The following is a 17,335-nucleotide window of genomic DNA, read 5'->3' on the forward strand; positions in this document are numbered from 1 at the left end:
TGATGCCCCCCAAAAATGTGAACACAACCATGAGCATACTTTTCACTTTCTGGTACAATCGAAATGCACACAGTTATTATTGCCGCAGTTATCGTTTATTGCAGCTCTTCATTACTTTGCCTTAGTTGAGGGTGCCGCACACACTCGACTCCTAATGACATGTGACTGTAACAATGGCAAGCCAACACAATTTTCACAAATTCCTTATGTAAATGCTCGTCTGTGTGTGCAATAGTAATGAACATTCTACGGGGCATCTCTCCTCTTAAGCTCACCTCAGCTGCATACCTCGCCAATGGCCATACAATTAACCCGAATTGAGCAAAATGTTCATGCACTTTTGTCTCCGATAAACTCGACACTATTCTGTGCCGCATGGAATCCGGAATTGAGCTCGAAAATAACCAAAGTTGCCACAGGAAAAAGTGAGCAACACAGAATATGGGGCAATGGTTGGGATTGGGATTATGGCATTTTCAAATACTCTATTGTATATTACTCTAACTTTTTTGTCTGTTTATGAACTGTGCTTAAAAATACATAAAATTCAGTTATAATATATGCATTCTGCAACAGTTTGAATCGTTATAGATTTCTATCAAGTTTTTAGAGAGACTTAGACTTTTGTAAACATTCAACAATATTAATATGCACTATTAAAATATTTGAAATAATTCAAGGTTTACTTAAAAATTTTCATAAGAAAAGAACAATCTAAAAAAATATATTTCATTTCAAAATAAAATTCTAAGAAATAGTCATAAAAAACGATAAATTTGCAGACTGTATAAAAAAATTTAAGTGACACTGAAAATTCTTTAAGGATATGTGAAATTAATGCAATTTAATGTGAAGTAGGTATTAAATTTAAATAAAAAATCATATCCATTGCAGAAGTTGAAGTATTTCAAAATAAAACACTAAGATACCAGTTATTTAGGTATAAATTAGTTGTATTAAATTATTTTAAAATAAATGTTTAATTTGAGTATAAATTACCATTAGAAGTTTTTCAAAATAACGCATTAAAAAAAACTGCTTAAAGTACAACAAAGCTATATATTCTTTAAAACAAAAGCTCTCTTATCTGTTATACAGCAATGCTCGAATATTTTTCTTGCCATCATAATATACAATTCTGGATACTCGTTATGATTTGTCTGAAGCATTACACATACCCAATCGGCAAGGGGTATATAAAAACCAAACTAAAAATCAACAATGGGCACCTGCAGCAGCTCTAAAACATGTGGGAGTCGTCGAATCGTTCAGTCCAGGTGGATAAACTTTTGCGCTCTGCACAAATGGAATTTGTAGTTGTGCCATTATTTTTGTTGCCGACAGGGCAGCTTGAAGAGTGGGAGGGGGGAGGGCAGTCACTGCAGTATGTGTGCTGGGTGAAACAGTGCAAATTTACTAGTTGAACAATTAAAATTACGCAAATTTGAAGCGCTGGCTTGACCTAGGCATACAAATTCAATTGTATAGCTAACCAGGCAACTCTTGCCGCACATATACAGAATAAGCTGCTGCCTGTTGTCTTCTCTCTCTCTCTCTCTCTCTCTCTCTCTCTCTCTCTCTCTCTCTCTCTCTCTCTGTCAACTTGTGCTAAATTGTTTTTTGACCACAGCACTCGACTCGACTCGCTTATTGAAAAGTTGTACTTCTAACCTGGGCTAACGTAAAATGTTCTATATGAGTTACGTCGCTTCAATGTATGCACTTTATCATCATGATTATCCTGAACACGATGATGATAATGCTGGTGATGATAATGATGCTTATGGCAACTGGCAAATGAACATTTTTAGTATTTTGCTTTTAATTTACTGCCTTGGAATACTTTTTGGGGTCTACGTGCTTGGCGAACTCTCCGCTCGATGTTTCTGTCTCAACATCATCTCTCTCAGCTGCGTCCCTCTCTCTCTCTTTCACTCCTCTCTGTGTTATGCTGGCACTCGTCCAGCCTGCTCACGAATTTATATTAAAAATTATTTATTGCATTTGCTGTTTTGGTCCTAGTTTGGGGGTTCTTCCTCCTGTTTGTTGTGAGTCAAGCAAAAAGCCAAAACTTTTTAATTGCTCTTTTTTGTTCTTGTCGTTTTCAGTCGCTCTTGTTTTTGCTGTTGTGTGTGTGTGTGTTTAGAATTGTTTTTTCTCGTTTCTGGCACTTTGAATGCTTCCTGTTCGATGGAGACACGTACGTGCTTTTATTTTTCCCTAATGATATAACGTGATCTAATGGCTTGGATTCATTTTACGGCTGAAGAAGTGTCTGTTTATGTGTGTCTACAGAGGGGAAGAGCTAGAGGAACGAATTTTGGGCAGTGTTTGTACATAAACATTAGCTGGCTAAATGTGCAATTAACCAAAAAGGAACCTGAAGAAATTCTTAAAACTGTTTTCAGCTGGATTTAAATATTGTTGAGAGAGTTATACGAGCTTAACAGCATAAAATATTTGCATTTAATGCACACCTCTTATTCAAGACTTCTTCACCAGAATATTATTTGCAACGCGCATATTGAAAACGAAAACTAGTACAAGTTATATATAGAATTTTCTGTTTTAATGCTTCCGCAATTATGCAATTGTTCAAGGAAAATGTTTTAATGAGGGATCAGGTTTCACAGAAGAGCAATATTTGCTCGAATCATGTTTCAATATTATTATTAATTTCGAAATTGTATTGCTCTTGAGATACATTCAAATTATGAAGAGTAATAAGATTATTGCTCTATTATAATTGCTCTCTGTAGGCAAATAAATAGTCACTAATTGTTTTGTGTCATAGAAAAACTCTTTAAAGTTTTGGTAAACTACAATTCGATGACTTTTGACCCAATTCATTGAGTCATAATATCGATTGGGACTGGGACAACCTCAAATGAGACTTTATGCGAAGCGAAAGCAATTTGAAGTAAATGTTTTTCTTTGCGATTTTGTATTAACATTGCGATGCAGATAAGCAAAATGCCGACACTTGCACTTTAAGACAGACAAATAACAATTGAAAAGGCACGGACACACATACAAATACATACAATGACAGGGATTGCGAAAGAGTCTGAAAACTGGGACAAAGCTGAGAACTCAGAGACAGAGATGAAGTTTAGAGATAGCGACTGAGTTTACTCTTTACAATTTGGTCGCTTTTGTCTGCATCATTATGACGCGCACTTTACGTTTCTTTTTTTCGGTTTTGCACTCTCTTCTTTTTTCTGTCCCTTTTTTTTATGAGGCTGCTGCTGCCTTCAGCTTTGTTGTTTAATTTTTTGCTCTGCCCGCAAATCCGCTTAAAACATTTTCGTAGGCATTAAAAAGCGGTGAGCAAGAGTTGAGCGCTTTGAGGTATGCGGACGGCGGACGGCGGTGTGAGGATTTCGTTGCTTGATTGAAACCGCAGGCGGCAACAGGTAACGCGGCGTATGCGCAATGTTTAGCTCAGCAAGCGAGAGAGAGTCTGGCATTGTTCTATGGCGACAGCTGGCAGCAATTTGCTGCCATTCGCTTCCATTTGCAAAATATTTCGCTTATGCAAGGCAAAGTCTCCACCTGTTGCCCACCTTTGTTTTCTACCTGTGTCCTTGTGTGTGTGTGTGCTAGAATGTTTTGTATATTTGCTTTTGCGAGCGTTTGAAGTGTGCTTAAGCATGGCACTTTGCCATTAGACGCCCACCTGCAACAGCAGCAGCAGCAACAGCAGCATCAGCGGCGAAAGTGTCGTGAACGTCTCAATGGCAACGCTGCTGTCCCATTATTGGTGTCCTTGTTGGCTGCGGTGGCTTGTGCTTTTGTCCTATCAGCAGCATCCGCATGGAGTACACCATTATTGTCATCATCATCAGCTTTGTTGGCTCCAAGCATATTAATATTTAAAGTTGTTTGGCTCCAGCACCGAGCACAACAACAACAGCAACAGCAACAACAAAGAAAAGGAAACACAACGACAACGACAACGAGGACAACGTTGCTCCCCAAGGACAACATTTTGGCTTCAAGTTAATTGTGAATGCTTGAGCAAAATGTTGTTGTGTGCGCGTGATTTGTTGTGAATGGGTTGCACGTGAGCGTGTTTAGGTGTGTGTGTCTGTGTATGTGTGTGTGTGTCTCCTTGTGGTTGTGGCAAGCATGTTGACGCTGACATTTATTAAATGCTGAGACACACACTGACATAAACGCAGCTGTTGTTTGCGGTCAAAATGGCAAACAGCATGACAAAAAGATTTATAACAAATGTTCTCGAAATACTAGAATTATTGTTATTGAACTTTAAATTCGATTTTATGAGTTCAATAGTTGAATAAATCAAATTATTTGTGCTTCATTTGATTGGCTTTGTTTGCTTAATTGCTTTAATTTGCAACTGTGGCGTGCTTGAAATCAATAGTTTTTGCAATCGAATGTATTTCTAATTCTCCGTTTGGTCAGACAAAAGTACTTGAAAGTGAATTTCATTTGTGCTATTCATACTATTATCTCTGCTGCTGCATTACAACGATAGAAGAGTTCAAACTGAATTGGACTTTATCAAATTTGCACAAAATGAGCTTATCTCTCATATCTATTATAGGTAATTGATTTGCAATATTTTTGGAATTATTGAGTTATGTGCAAGCATAAGCAGCATAATTTAATATAGTCACTTTATGCTGCTTAATGCAATAATTTCCCACAGCAGTCTAGCCATAATCATTTGGCAGTGTCGAAAGAGCAACTATGGTAAAATGTGAAATGTGCTGTGTGTATCTTTTGCTTCGCTGTGCTTCCGTTGTTGTCTAACCAACAACACTAAATACTTTTTAAAAGTAAATATAAATTTTCAAGCCAACAAGATAAGCGCAGTCCAATTGCCCAACCAGCAACACCAGCAACAACACCAACAATGAGAATAACAGCAACCACTTTAGAAATCCCTTCGCTACATGCAATGTGGACTCCGTGTCCGTGCTGCAGATAACAACACGAAATGGCGGCCAGGCTAGCATCAGGCAGCGCAGTTCGTTGCGGCCACATCCGTCTTCGCCTCCGCTCCGCTCCTCATTCTCTTGCACTCCCAATGTGTGCTTTCTATTAGGCTGGATGCAAGAGAGCAGCAACCAAAATGCAGCCAGCCATGCTGGCGGACAACCGTAACATGACGTTTCCGTGTCCGTGTCTGTGTCTATGTCTGCGTTCGTGTTCATGTCCTGGCAATGGGAACAGCCAACGCCATCCAGTTTGAAGCCAAGTTCTCGTCTGCACATTGTTGTTACCTACTGTTTTGTTACCTGCGCCAACAACAACAACAATGTTGGCCAAAAATGTAACCACTTTTTGCCATTGCTTTTTTGTCTGTAAGCAACTCCTTAGGCGCAGCAGCTACAGCTGATCCCCAGATTTCCGGCTGCTTCTTGCCTGCTGTAAGACTGCAACTGTTGCCGTGCTTTACGCTTTTGAGTACTTTATGGCCTAAACGTGATTTTCTGCTTGTCTATTAAACATTTCGCCTTTTCTTTTTCATTTTTGGCTAAGCTGCTTTTGCCCCACTGTTCCCTCTTTCTTGGTGTGGACAACACGCAGTCGCTGCACGTTTGGCATTTTGGGCAACAATTGTTGAAACATGTTGTCATCCAGTTAGTTAGTTTGCCAGAGTTGCCATTGTATTTGTATTTTTTTTTTGGTGCTGTTTTACTGTTTTACTTCTTGCTCTCAACTGTTATTGAGTTTAGTTTTTCGTCACGAATTAAGTGTGAAATGTTGCAGTTAGCAAAAAGCGTTTCAAACTTTTGCACAAACGTTGCGTGCTCGGCAATTCTGAGTGGCAAATGCAAATTACAAACAATGAATGTAGAGAATGCTCAACTATGCAAAGTAGGCACACATTGCACACCATTATTTAAAAAATGGTAGAAAAAATGTGCACTTGAAAATCCTATTATATATTTTTATTGTTTTTAAACATAAAATACGACGAGTAAGATAACTACAGTGAAGAGTGCTCAAATGGATTCAAAATGAACTAATATGTATATCAAATAACACTAAAAATATTATTATTCTTAAAAAATTCTAACATTTCCTATGACTATATTTGGTAGATTATATTATATTTAGCTATTCAAAAATTTGAAAATCTCGAAATAATTTCATAAGTTTATAAATATATCTTAGAAGTAGCATACATTATTTTGAATTGAATTGATTTAAAGGATTAAGGTAATTTTCCCAAGCTGAAGACCTTCGTTGCCATCGCTTTACCAATAACGTTAGTATTAATTGTAATTATAACTAACCTTTTAAATAAATAAATAAATTTTCGTAATTCACATAAGATAATTTATAGGTCGCATGTGAAGCCTTTAAAACTGTTTGCCTAATTGCAAAACTTAAGGAACGCACCTAGTTATTTTCGTGGTGAATGAAAAGTGCAAGCGAAACGCGTGGAAAGTTCATAAATCAAGCTGAAATAAACAGTTTTAGCCAAAAACCACTTCAATATATCAAATTGGGTTCAGGCAATACTGCAATGCCAGCAATTTCACCCACTCTCGCCACGTTCCATTCATTTCCCGAACCACAACGTCGATTTTTCACGTTGCGCCGCAGCCGAAAAAACAAAACAAAATGCAAGAGAATAATAAAAAAAATAGGCGAGTTTCGTTGGCACACAAAGTAACGCGAAAGACGCGGCTGACTTCTTTGCTGTGTAGCCATTTTGAGGAGAGGCTTTAACCATAATGAAAATTAACTTTTCCAATGCATTTTCACACGCGTTTGCTCCTGGCACATGCCACATGAAGCATGCCCCACACGTCTGTTGCAATTTTAGCATTCGTTCACGCGATTTCGTGTTCTCGTTTGCCATAAATTTGATGTTGAAAACGATTCTTTTTTTTTCCAGCTGCAGTTGCAGTTGCAAATGTTTTTTTTTTTTGCTTGTCGCACCGTTAACAGTTAACAGGTAATTGCAGTTTGCGGTGCCATATTGCAAAACTTGGAGAGCGGCAATAAACGTGAAAGGCCACAAACTTGGCATAAGTCAGAAAGTGTTTTGAAGTGCGTAATTGAGAGCGCTGAGATATCCATTAAATAAAGGCGCGTTCTGGACTTTAATTGGATATTAACTTGAGAATATGACAGTTGGATGTATTAAGAATTTTTTAGATAATTTCGTGAATTACAAATTTATTAGAAATTCGAGTTGTGAACTTTACTAAAATATAACTATATAAACATCTGCTACTTAATTCCGTTAATCAATATTTATTGGCATATTTTAAACATCTTCCAACCGTAGTACATAGTACATAGTACATATTTCGTATTATATTTGCAATTCCTTTCTTCTGATGTTATTTAATATTTATAATGTTGAAATTTAACATTCTTGAATTGAAGCACTAGATAGCTGCTAATTTAATTTAATATTAATTTATGCTTTAAACATTACAGAATTGATAATTGTAGAGTATAGCAGTTGACAACAATACCAAAAAATCTGCTACCTTACTCAAACTATGATATTTTATATGTTAAAAAATTCTACGGCTATAAGACTTTAATACTTAAAATCGCATTCCTTGTAGTCTCATATTATATAAATATTATAGTCTCATATTATATAAATATTTTAATACTTCTGATATTACTTTTTTGCAATTTTATAAAATATTATCCGTTTTACTATATTCTAAAAGTTTATGTTCCTCATCCTCATATTAAATCAAAGCCTTTGTGTATTTCTTGAGCAAAAAGGTTGCAGTTATTATTCCCTTCATTCATATAGGCAGGGTATAATTATGCTGCACTCAATTTAATTACGCTGGCAAATGGCGTGACTTCAAGCAGTCACTCTCTCTTTCTCTCTCTCTCCCGGTCTCTGTTTGAGTCGTTCAGTGGCTTTTATGGCGCCCAAAGTCGATGCTTATTAAAACTTAACACTTTCCGACTCGTGCCACGCCGCCGGCAACCGCAACTTGTTTTAGTTAACTGCTTTCGGTGGCGCACTGCATCGTGTGTTCCTTGCAAGTTGTTGGAATGAAAACTTCTAGATTTTCATGTTCGATGAGTGGCGCCACAACTTACTATGCAGTGAAAGAGGAATGAGAAGCAGACTTGGCTAATTGAACTTATTGACGATGCCGGCAAATGTTGCCAACGGCGTCGGCAGCAGCTTCAGGTTACGCTTTGCATTTTCAAAATGCACACACATATTTCAGTGTAAAGTATTGCCAAAGAGGTGTTAATTGATGTCAAGTGTAAGCAATAACCAAACTTCTGCTAAGGCCGTAAATATGCCAAAAGCAAAGGCGAACTAAGATGGAAAGTAGTTCAAACTGAAGGCAAAATAAATAAGCTGCACAAAAACATTTCTTAAAGTTCTTATACGACAAAGCGTTTGAGTCCAAATTAGGCTTACATTAAGGCACTTAAGACTAAGAGCGAACTGCGTTTATGGCATTAATATCAAGTACCTAATAAGCCATTAAAAAGCTGGAAGATGGAGGAGATGAAGACGATGCAAGAAATGCTGTTAAAATCGAGCTAAAAGAATCAATGATGACCAATTAGCAGAGACGTTCCAAAGAGCTTCCATGAGGGTGTTGCATGGCAAAAATAATTAACGCATCAGTAGTCGTAGCACCCAAAGTAGCAGCAGCAGGACGCAAAAAAAAAGAAGAAAAAGAATAAAAATAGGAGCAGCAGGAGCTTGCCAGGTCAACGTAGGTCTTCATAAGAGGGCCATAATTAATTTTTCCTTTTTTTGCTGCGTTTTTTTTTAGCGTTTTAGAGAACCTGAAGCTGACCAGCAGCAGTTGGCTGAGAGATGAGCAAAAAGCAAGCAGCATAAAGGTTGCCCAGACAACGAGCTAAGCAGCAGGAGAAGCAACAGCAACAGCAGATGAAAGCAGGTCAATACGAAAGCTGCATACACTTTCTATTGTTTAATAATATAATGAAGCAGCAGACAATAGAGAACTTCAGAAATTTATGGCTAAAGATTTTCACATTTTTGAGATGAATTTTAGTAGCCAGTTGTCTGCCAATTAACGTGGAAAATATAGTAATTATGAGAGAGCAGCACTCACCTGCGCTGATATGCGTCCCTTCTTCAGTCGCGTTAGATCCGTGTGACTCCATTGGCTGCGTGCCCAGGGCGCCACGTTGCGCAAATCCTCATCAAAGCTGCGTTGCCAGGCAAAACACGAAGCATGAAAATGAAAAGTTTATATTGAAGAAAATATTAATTGTATTTGCTATTTGCTACTCACTTGAAGTCGTTGAGTTTGTTGTGCAGGAACTTGCGTATATTCCAAGGTAAGTCGTTATGCCCATCGATTAAAGGCACTTGATCCAACAGTTGTACGGCAACGCGTAGACGCTCCTCAAATGGTGCACCTGACACAGAGAGAGAGCGAGAGAGAGGGAGAGGGTCATAAAAGTGAGTTAACAGCAGCTACTAACTAACTTAGGTGCATTAACACGACACAAAGACACGACGCACACACGAGAGACAATTCGAGCTTTGGCTACGTGTCGTATGCGTTATGGTAATTGATTTATTGTCCATAGGCATGGCTCTAACTGCTTGGAAGCCAGTGCAAATAGTACAACGACTGCTAAATAGTACTACACCGACTAGAACTACGACTACGACGACGACTACTCACTTGCTGCAACACGTAGCGCCAGGGGCACAGCAACACTGGCAGCGCCAATTATCAAGAGTATTGAGCTGACTGCCAGCCAATGCTTGGCTGCATCGAAGCCTGAGCACAGGTTACGTATACGCCATGAGCAGCAACAGAATCCACGTTGTCCAGGGCCAAGAATTGTAGTTGTTGTTGTTATCGTTGTTGTTGTTATCGTTGTTGTTGTTGTTGTTTTTATTGGCAGTTCAATGCCAAGTCGTTTGTTGTGCAGGCAGCAAAGGCGGCAGGAGGCAAAAACATTGTTGGGTTGTGTGTTGCATTTTGTGTGTGTGCAAATTGCCGTGACAGTAGCATTGATTACAGCAACAACATCAGCATCAGCAACAGCATCAGCATGAAACGAAATGCGAATAATAAGGGGAATATGGTTAGTTAAACGCTTCAAATTGAATTTTGCTTGCTTCGTTTTAAGTACTTAACAAAAGCATACGAATGAAATGTGTGTTTGAGTGTGTTTCGAGTGCAAATTGCAAATCTCATTATTGGACATTTTATTTGCACGCTTCGTAGTTCGTAGCTCGATATCAATTCTAATTGCATAGCCAAATTTGATTGTGCAACTTAACCGTTTCGATTCGTAAGTAAATAAGTCAAGTGAGGCGAAAAACTAGCTGGCTATTTTGCACAGCACAAGAAGTAACGTAATCCATCTGATTACAGAGCTCAACACTCGACTTCAACCCGTTCTCCTCTTTCTCTCTTCCTCTACGGCTATCTCTCTCTCTCTCTCTCACTCTTTGAGCTAAAAGTGAATTACCGTTAAGCAAGTTGGCAAATGGAAAGCATGTGCAACGCTGCTGGCAACCAAATGTTGGCTGTAACTACACTAAACCACCGAGTTGAGCTGAGCGTCAGCGATTTGCATAAATTTAACATGACAGGACAACGTCCGTGATGCCAACGCTCGATGCGCGTCGCCACGCAGTTTTTGGAGGGACTGCTAACGAACTGCAGTTGCAGTTACTGTTGCCACATCTCCCTCAGCTACTACTCCCGCTGTCTATTCATGCCACATGGCTCACGCTGATGTACGTGATGAGCACGTTGAAGTCTGACGGGCATTGGCAACGTTTAACATTAAGCGGCCAAAAGTTACGCGTCGTACACGGAGTGCAATCAAACGGCTAACGACTAAATAGAATTGCGCTCAGGGGGATTATTCGTCTCCCTCTTCTCCTCTCCTCTCCTTTGCCTCTGTCCTCTTCAGGTGTGCTGGGAGAACCAGGGTTGCACTCCTGTCGAAAGTCATGGCAACTCTTCCTGATTGCACTGTCCGCTTGACCCCTTGTGATTAATAGTCGTCTGCAGGGACATAGATTGCCAATCAGATTTACTAAAATTGCAGCAACTGCAATTTGACTAGACTACATGATTGTCAGGGAAATGAGAAAACTTGACGCACTTACTGAACTCGGTTTGATTGAAGTTGCACTTAAACTCGGCTAGCTCATTGCTGACTTTAAATTGGAATTATTATTCTGTATCGAAGCCAATTTTACACATTTAAAAACTATAAGTATTCACTCTTGTTCTAAAAACATAATGGTATTTGAATTAATTAAAACAGTATTTGGTGATTAAATATTCTTTTTATGAAATGTTATCTTATATAAAATTTAAGATCACCTAAGTAAATGCACAAAATAAAAAAAAGTAATATGTAAATTATGATTAAACAAAGGTGCTCAAATAATAACAAAACAGAGCGATATCTTTTTTAAATACTATGAAAACACTAAAATATACTTGTGGCCATATTTGGCATATTAATAAAGTACAACATTCAAAATATATCCTGGAGTATAAAATATTCAAAATTGTCAGATACAAAAGAGTACAAAAGAATTTCTTAAATGATTTCTACAATTTTAATCTGATTGCAACCAAATTTTCAGGAAACGTAAATACCATTGTTATTAATAGTTATATGTATAAAAAATCAATAATACAAGACTAAAAAGTCAACAAAGTGTATTTAGAAAAACTATAAAAAATGTATACAAATAACTAAAAGAAATATACTTAGTGAAAAACTATGCAAATAATAATTTTGTTGTATATTCAAAATAATGAAGAAATGTTATTAAAATAGTATATACTATGTAAAATATCTTAAATATTTCGTCAGGTAAACAAAAAAGTTATTTATGTTGCAGCCCTTGCAAACTTACGGAATGAATTTGTGCCCGAACTGGATGAGCCGCGACTAGGACACTGTCGATGCTTCCATGGCATGATGCTCGTGACGCTCGAGTGCAGCTGATGATGTTTCTGCGGTGTGGCCGGAATGGCGCCTCCTGGCCCAACGGTGGCATGATGCAGGAGTGAATGTGCCACATCGTGCGCATGATAATGATGCGAATGTGGATGCGAATGTGAATGCAGTTGCGATTGGGAGGTTGGTAATGTTTGCGACTCGCGCTCTTTGCCAAGCATGCCGCTGCTATGGGCACTGTCGAAGGAATTCATGGTGAAACTGGAGGAGGCCAGCGCCGATGATTGCTGCATTTTCTGATATGGCACACGGCAACCGTTAACGCTGCCATCAATATCAACCAAATTGCCAAAACTGCGACTATTCATTGGCAGTGTCCAGTCCATGCTGTTCGTATGAAAGATGTGCGCTGGTTGTCCCAGTTGTTGCAACACGCCAAGGCTATGCTTCGAGTCATGTTGCTGCAGTTGCACATGCTGCTGCTGTTGCATCGGCTGCTGCTGCAGCGACTGTTGCTGATTGTTGCTGGGAAAATTGAGCAGCGATTGGGAGAAGCAGCGACAACGCTGCTGCTGAAAGTGAGCCAATTGCTGCTGCTGATGCTGCTTCTGCAGGTAGCGACTGTAGTGGGCCAGATGACGTGCATAATCGCTGCTCGGTCCGATGGTGTTATATTTGCTCGAAGCAGCAACAGTTGCCACTCCCGTTCCCGATCCCGTTCCCGTTCCAGTTGCAGCGCCAACAACAGTTGCTGCCGCTGTTGCTGGGACAAAGCACAAACTGGGATCCGATTTCTGTGAGTGTGGCGTAAAGATGTTATCCTCCTCGTGTGCGGCAAAGGGCGGGGATGCTTTATGCTTATACTGTGGCTTACTGTGGGCGTGGCCCGTGGGCTGGCAGACATCGGGCTTGGCATTTATGCTGCTGCCGTTGCTATTCGTCGTGCACTTCAGCAATGTTGCAGCGCATTCATCCAGCGCCGATTTGGTGCAATCCTCAAGCAAATCGCTGCTGCACAGCTGTGCCATGCCCAACGCCATGCTGTTGTTGTTGCCCTTCTGGTTGCCAGTGTGCAGTTGTTGTTGTTGTTGCTGCTGCTGCTGCTGCTGTTGTTGCAGCTGCTGCAGCAGTCGCAGGCTGCGCACGCTGCCGTTACGCTTGAGGGTTGGCGGCGGCGGCACTGGCGGTATGACATCCACATCCGACAAGCTGGGCGTGTCGCTCTGCAAGTGAAGTTGAAGAAGAAGCGGCATAAGAACACGACAGAAAACAAATTGATAAGCCTGCAGCTGTTGCACTCAAACCCAAGGCAGAAGAATATATCATATTAAATCAATCGACATGGGCAACTTCCGGCGCCCCAAACAAGTCACAAGATGCTGCCCCAAAGGCACAGCTTAAAGTGTTTTGCATTCTGTCAGAACATTAAATGATCAGAAATGTAAGTAGAGATAAGTTCTTTAAATCCTTCTTTACTTTTAATATTTGTGCAGATTTCACTGTTCATTTTTGCTTATACAAATATATATTTTTCAACTCTGAACTCTCAAATAAATATAGTAATTAAAATATATTCGTGGCGAAAGCTTTTTGCTAGATTACCCAAAAAGATTCAAAATTGAAATATTATATTGCCATTTTGACAGACAAATATGTCGCTATATATTTATTGAAATATTTACAGCTTTTCTATAATATTTTTGAATCTGTTTTTAATGTATTTATACCCCACTTTATAGTTAAATTGCGATTCCATATCGATTTCAAAGACTTGGTTTTGTAAAATAAAATAAATAAATATTTATTCACTTTGTTAGCATCGCAATTCATTCATATTCTCATCTCGTGGTATTTTGCAGTCGTCAACTCCGAGTTCATTCTCCTCGCTTTCGTTTCCCCAGCTTATTAAATACTGCTCTATTAAATTTGTGTACATTTCACAATTTTCCTTTGAATAATATTCAATCTATTTTGACCACACTCCGCTTTCGGTCCCCAAAAAGTATGCTATACATTTGCAAATTGGCGAAATTGTATATGAAAAGATTTGGAGCAACACATGCGTTTTTAGCTGGCCCTCGGCAACATGAAATTTAATTATGCTATAGACACTAAGAACACACACCCACACAAACAAACACACACACACACAGTTGCAGAAAACACACACACAGATAGAGCGAACGAGAGAGCATAAAAGACGTGCGAAAAGGGCAAAGAAAAAGGTTTATCCCTTGGCCAGAAAAGCAGTTGAAAGTTACTCCCGGTTGTCCGATGTCCAGACTTGTCCGGTTTTGCTGCCAGTCCGGTTCCCAGTTAGCCATCTAAGTGCGCAGTGCGTTGTCGGCATCCTAATTGAATTTGCTACGGTCAGGCAACGTAATAATCATCGTCATCGTCATGGCCATCATCATTACCGTCATGGCATCATCATAAACTTCATCAAGCTCATCGGCAAAAACACTCACACACACACACACACACACACACACACATACACCGACAATTGACCGACGGCCGCCTGGGGGATTTGAAATTGAATTCAGTTACGGGAAATACATTTGCATTGATTTGCTTTTTATTTTTATGCGTCTGGCCGAAAACGAAACGCATTGACATTAATAAAAATTTCCTTTGAATTTTGATTGCTTTATGTTGTCCCTCTCTGTCTTACTCTCTCTCTCTGTCTCTTTCTCTTCATCTCGTTCTCAACTTAACGGCCACACCTTCGATTCCCTTATGCATAGCTTGTTATTGTTGTCGCCTGTCTTGTTCGTGCCATTGCTGATTATTTTTATTATTTACTTAGCCTTGTTCCAGGGCCCACCGTAAAATGTCCAAGACAGGCTCGCGTTCGCGTTGCTTAAGTGGAAATTGAAAATTTTCATATTTTCATTACACGGCCATGGTAATTTTCTTCGCCTGTCACGGGCTAAACTTAAATAATTTATGCAAATATTTTGCGGTGCCGTCTGCTCGCCCAACCGCAACTTTTCGTTATTTTTTTTTTCTCGTTGCCTCTTAACAGCCTGGCCAATTCGGTTTCCACGCTGATTTAATAAGGCCAGTCAGTCCCTCTTTACTACCAGCTGGGCAATTAAATCGCACCGCCTTTTTTCAATGTGCATTTAACTTACTACTTAAGGACTATTAGCTTAATAGTTGCAAATAAGCAGACTATCAGAAATTGCAATTTTCTATACATTGTGCTTACTACGAGTGCATTAAAAGGATTGTAAGGGATTTCAGATGCTAGGCAGAATAAGTATGTAAGGAAAAATATAAAAATAACAAAAATAAATCATTAATCATATAATAAAATAAATAGTAAAACAGAACAGAATTGTAATACTATAAAATATTTATGCAATATGCAATATGTAATATTCTTAGTATGAGTTGAGATGCCAGATAGAAAAGTAAATCAAAAAAAATAAATAATAAACTAAAAGTAAAAGAAAACAAGATTTCTCCAAATAAAATTTGATGAATAATACTAAATAGTATTTAAATTATTTACTAAATTATTGGTATTCTCCTCTAAAGATTGCAAATCATGTTAATTACATAATTTCTCATTTATTTAAAGTTTGATAGTGAGGGGCTTAATTGGCCTAAATTTCTTCCTCTGTTTAAGCTCTTATAATTAAAAATACTTTCTATATTTCAGGATAATAAGCAAATTCACATTCTTGCAACTTACAATGCTTTGAAATTCTGTTTGTAATGTTTATGGAATAAAACCCGTTAAAAATCTTATATTGCATAAAAGTTTGCAATATTTACTACATGAAATACAAAAAAAATTTCCAAAATAATATAAAAACGCACATGTATTGTTTTCATATTTCCTTCATAATTTGTAATTCCTAACAAGCAGCAGATTATGACATAATTTCAGTTAACGAATTTATGTTTCTCGAAAGATTGTGTGCAGCAAAAACAAAAGAAGTTCAAGCATCGCATAGTTGCAATATCATAGCAAGCGTAATTTATTTTGTTCCACTTTTTCTTTCCTGCCTTCTTTCCTTATCTTCTCAGTGCTTGCTTCTGTTAATCAGTTTCTCTCTGTCTCTGTCTCTGATTCCGCAGCTCCCCTGATAACGGCGACAGGAAGTTTTGCAAGTTTTCACTAATTAAAGGCAGACAGCAAAAGGTCCCAGACATCATAAATATGCTTGCATATGCACTTTGAACTCTTCTGCCATCTCCACTCTATATGTTGCTGTCTCTGTCACTCTGGTTGGGGGATATCTGAGTGTTTCTCACGTTGCTCGTTTTGCATGCTTTAAGTAGTAAGCATTCTTGCATATGCATATGCATAACTCCCCTGAGCTGTTAGTTAACTGCGCCCCAAAGTATGCAACAACGTATAGTGCAACAGTATGCTGCATAACCGATGTGTGTGTCTGTGTGTGTATGTGTATAGAGTATGCTTATTTGGCGTTTATGCCACAAATTGGACGCCATGTTTATGAGCTGCGGGGCGACTAATGGCGGGTAGACGAAAAAGGAGTGCTGAGGAGGGGAGCGAGGAACAACCGCAGGACGTGGCTAACCACAGTGTGTGCTGCGTTTTTGAGCATTAAATTGCTTGATATATTGTTTGGCAGAAACCCTTATATGCAAGTATCATATAGCAAGCATATTTATTTCCTTTATTCTGTTTTTTTTTTTGTGTTGTTTTGCAAATCTCTCGCGACTTTTAGCTCTCGCATTTTGCAGCTTTTTCTTTTCGCATGCATTTTTCGTTCGTTTTGAATTATGCGCGTCTTTGTCTCCCGTCTTAAATTTCATAATGCACATTTTATAATAATTTTTCGTCTACTTTGCTGCAATTTTGTGCAATCTTTTACCATAATTTATATAAGTGTTTCTCTCTCTCTCTCTCTCTCTCTCTCACTCACTCTGCGCGTAAGCATTCATCTCGCGCTCTCTTCTTTTTTTTCAACTTTCTTGCAACAGTTAACGATATTTTTGCAGCTCAGCGTTTCGAATATGCTTTGCTCCATGTGAATGTGTGAGTGCTTGTATATATATGTGTGTGTGTTTGTGCGTGTAATGTTGAGTTATGGCAGTTTTGTAGTTTGCGCAAAACTTTTTTACGCTCGTCTTTCGCTTCAACTTCCATGCAGAGTTCCACTCACTCACTTCAATTTTTTTCTTTCGTTTTTTGTATTTAACTGTACAGGCTGCACTGCTTGGGTATTTAGTTAAATGTTCGTAAAATTGAGTGTTGGTTATATGTTTCACTTGAAGTCGCTCCCTTTGCGTCTCATCAGTATTGCCTTTAATCGATTTACCAAAAGCAATAAGCCAAAACTTTTATAAATGCCTCAAGTTTGTTTTGCACTCTAATTTTATTTTATTTAATTTGCCCTTATTTCCTTTTGTGTTGCTGTTGTTGTTTATTACTACTATCTCG

General features: G+C 38.6%; 1 protein-coding gene across 3 annotated transcripts in view; it reads right to left on the reverse strand.

The window, feature by feature from the left end:
• The window catches only part of LOC133837392 (uncharacterized), a 154,519-nt gene that overhangs the window by 39,392 nt on the left and 97,792 nt on the right, over positions 1 to 17,335 (reverse strand). For all 3 annotated transcript variants that reach the window (XM_062268147.1, XM_062268140.1, XM_062268155.1), the window contains 4 exons: positions 11,867 to 13,133; positions 9,654 to 9,752; positions 9,255 to 9,381; positions 9,072 to 9,168 (listed from right to left, as the gene is read on the reverse strand). In XM_062268147.1, the coding sequence (XP_062124131.1) occupies positions 9,072 to 9,168; positions 9,255 to 9,381; positions 9,654 to 9,752; positions 11,867 to 13,133 (1,590 nt within the window). The remainder of the gene's footprint in view (positions 1 to 9,071; positions 9,169 to 9,254; positions 9,382 to 9,653; positions 9,753 to 11,866; positions 13,134 to 17,335) is intronic.

This window comes from Drosophila sulfurigaster, chromosome 2L (genome assembly GCF_023558435.1).
Source record: "Drosophila sulfurigaster albostrigata strain 15112-1811.04 chromosome 2L, ASM2355843v2, whole genome shotgun sequence".
NCBI lineage: Eukaryota > Metazoa > Arthropoda > Insecta > Diptera > Drosophilidae > Drosophila > Drosophila sulfurigaster.